The following is a 3,208-nucleotide window of genomic DNA, read 5'->3' on the forward strand; positions in this document are numbered from 1 at the left end:
TAATGTATGTTTGTATTTTGTATGATCCATCCATGCATCCATCCATCCATCCAATTCCACAGCACAGGCACCCTAATAGCGAAAGCAGTCTCCTTTGATCTCGAGCCCAGATTGTAGCGCCACCAAGAGGGCCTTTCCTGGGTATCTAAGGCTGCATTCTGGCTCATAAAGAGTTCAAAGGTCTGGGGGATAGACCTTTCTGTGCTCTATAAGTAATCAGTGGGATCTTAAAATCAATACTAAATCTTATAAAGCACCTATTGATGCCTTATTCTGCATGATCATATTATCCAACTACTAAGCCATTAACAGCATGCCAATAGGGAACTAATTAATGTGTACCATGATATAAAGTTTTAGCAATACTTACCATTAACTTTTAACTAGAAGTAACTAATAGTATTTCACTAATTAACTGCTTATATGTAACTGTAGCAGGATAATGTGTATTGGCCATTACAGGGCCGATCAACAACAAAGAAATCATTAAGCAGCAAAACTGTAGTTTTAAAGTTGAAAAGAGTAAAAGTTTTTTACTCTGAACCATTTCCCTGTATCAACCTGGACTGTGTGCGGGAACTTTTGGAGGTGTAAAATATCAAAGAACATTAACATGATCCTGTCGGCGTGTCGGAAGATTTAAATAATCAATGAAGTTATAATGCTGTGCCTCGTGTGTAAATGCACACAACGTCTCATTTATATTCGTTGTGTGTGTGTAGATTATTTGTCATACATTCCATTGAACTTATGCTCTGATAGATCATATTTCTAATTGTGCAATAGGTTAGGGCTACGTGTGGGAGGGGATTTTGTTCAAATATATCAAGCTGTAATTCAAAGTGTATTTGTATAACCTAAGAAGCTAATAAAAATACTACAAAACAGAATAATTATTTGAACAGTAAATGTTCTTACCTCTGAAGTGACAGAATTGATGCTGGTGCCATCCGAGAGTCCGTTCCTGCGATACATGCTCACAGAGGGACTGGTGGGATGTCAGGGCAACAGAGGCCTTCAGCTGGGGGGCACACATAACCTCTCATCCATGCCTGCAGACAGAGGACACAAGTCTTTTTGTTTGTGTTTGTTCATTAGATTTTCTCTTAATCTTCTTTAAATACCAATGTTTTCCACACTGTTTGACAGTTATTATGAACAGTTTTTTCTGTATGTGTTTGTATTTTTATTATTCAATGTGAGTAAAGTATTCACTCCAAGGAGACCAAGTTTTGGCTGCACCGTCACATCAGTTAGAAATACTGTAGATGTAAATTGTTTTATACATATTCAAAACTCCTTTGTTCTCCTTTGGGAACAGGACACCAAACTACGGACAATATTAAAATAAAAAGTAATTATCTATTATTTATTTCTCTTCCTTATTTTTTATAATGTTTTAATTATAATTATGATTATCATTATTAGACAGCCCACAGTAGAGAAAGGAAAGAAAGTGACATGCACTCAGTGAACCTGTGACGTTGGGGTTTAGGGTCAGCATTGAGGAACTCAAGAAACACATCAAATAAGTGTGCTTACAGGTGTTGGGGAGTGCGACTGCATGTGAGAATAAAGTTGTAAAAAGCCTTTTGTGTCTCCTCAGGGAGCTGTGTGTCTGGCTGCTGCTGCCCCTGGCTGTCAGAGTTATCTCTATTAGAGGAAATCAGCAGTAATGTCAAACAACTTTCCTCTCATTTTAACCAGACGATTAGCAACCATCAAGATCAAAGTTTCACCTCAAAGTCAACTCTTTTATGTTCATCAATCATATCTACTCTCAATCATGAATCCATTTCTTTCTAATAGTAATACATTTAGTGATTATTATTCATTACTTCACCTGTTCCATAATGGGTTAACACTGGCAGCTGACGGCGGTTTAACGAAATAGACTAATATGGGGAAGCAATGAAGAAATTAAAATAGATGGATAAAAGAAAGGGAGACTTAAAAAAGACATGGATATATTTTAAATTAGAAATGGATAAATACATGAATAAAACTCTAGCCCGTCCTAGCTGTGCTGAATTCACACATACACTGGCACACATTATGCAAGTCATTTTCCTGCAAGGTTTGCACATTATTTAAACTGGCTGAGACATTCTGAAGTATAGAACTAATAAGTAAACCTGCCACAAGAAGGCCCACGTGCAAACAGACTGCCTTACAAGTCCAGGTCCTGCACACTGGGTGGCTGTTGTCAGTGTCACAGTGCCCTCTAATGTGCAACTGAAAGGCTGCAGGTGGGTCACACCAACCCTTACTAATGTAGATACATTACACACAAACTGAACACCATGATATTATGGGCATACAACATGTACAGAATTGTTTGGGGTATTTCTTGTTGTTTTGACAGACAGCAGGCAGTTGTGCCATGCAAGCTGTCCATCCTTCACTGTTAGAGCAGTCACTTATCTGCACCAAGTAAGGCACTGCCATCTCACCTTTGTCTTTAAGACTACAAATTTCTAACAGAAAGCCAGCGTTTCAACGTGGTGGTGTGGTCTACCAGGCAGAAAGGGTCTAATGAAAAGATGCTTTTATACTAACAATCAGGGTATCCCGCCTATCTTTGCTCTGTGCCACAATAACAGTTGAGAGCAAGGCTCGGTCAGAACCTCGGTCCTCAGAAGATGGTTAAAAGATAAAAATAGTCACATCTTAAGTTAGTTAATGTTAGCAAAGTGTTAGCTAACTAGCTAACTACGAATGGAGGTAAATTACCTAGCATTTCACTAACATCAGCTTTCAGATGAGACTAGCTAGCTAACAAAAAATGTAAATTAGCTAGCTACATTTTAAGGACCAGTGTGTTGGAACGCATAAACTCCACATCAGACGGCTTAGTTAGCCTGTTCTAAAGCATTGATCTGAGTCCATACAGACTGTTTGATTGGAGATTAATTTTGGAGACTAAGATTGACAGGTCCCTCTTTCATGTCAGAATCACTTTTATTGGCCAGGTATGCGTACACATAAGAATTTTACTCACTATACATACACAGAATGTGGTGATGAATTTACTTTTCAGGAAAGACTGAAACTTGTGTGTACATGAGGAAGTTATTTTAGAAGCTGTATCTAAAAATATTGGTAATAGTGCTGCAGGCTCACTGCGAACAACATTAGATTCTATCGCCCCTATAAAAAGGAAAATATTAAAACATAGGAGACTAGCACCGTGGTACAACCACCAAAC

At 38.2% G+C, this 3,208-nt stretch overlaps 1 protein-coding gene across 1 annotated transcript in view; it reads right to left on the bottom strand.

The window, feature by feature from the left end:
* The window catches only part of LOC118332360 (ras-specific guanine nucleotide-releasing factor RalGPS1-like), a gene marked incomplete in the record, with an annotated part of 66,856 nt that extends 65,804 nt beyond the window's left edge, over positions 1–1,052 (bottom strand). Inside the window, 1 exon segment of the mRNA XM_035667601.1 lies at positions 919–1,052. Coding sequence (XP_035523494.1) covers positions 919–975 — 57 coding nt within the window.
* Positions 1,053–3,208: the final 2,156 nt, after the last annotated feature.

Source organism: Morone saxatilis, unplaced genomic scaffold, assembly GCF_004916995.1.
Source record: "Morone saxatilis isolate NCDOM2014 unplaced genomic scaffold, NCSU_SB_2.0 Contig21, whole genome shotgun sequence".
Classification (NCBI taxonomy): Eukaryota; Metazoa; Chordata; class Actinopteri; family Moronidae; genus Morone; species Morone saxatilis.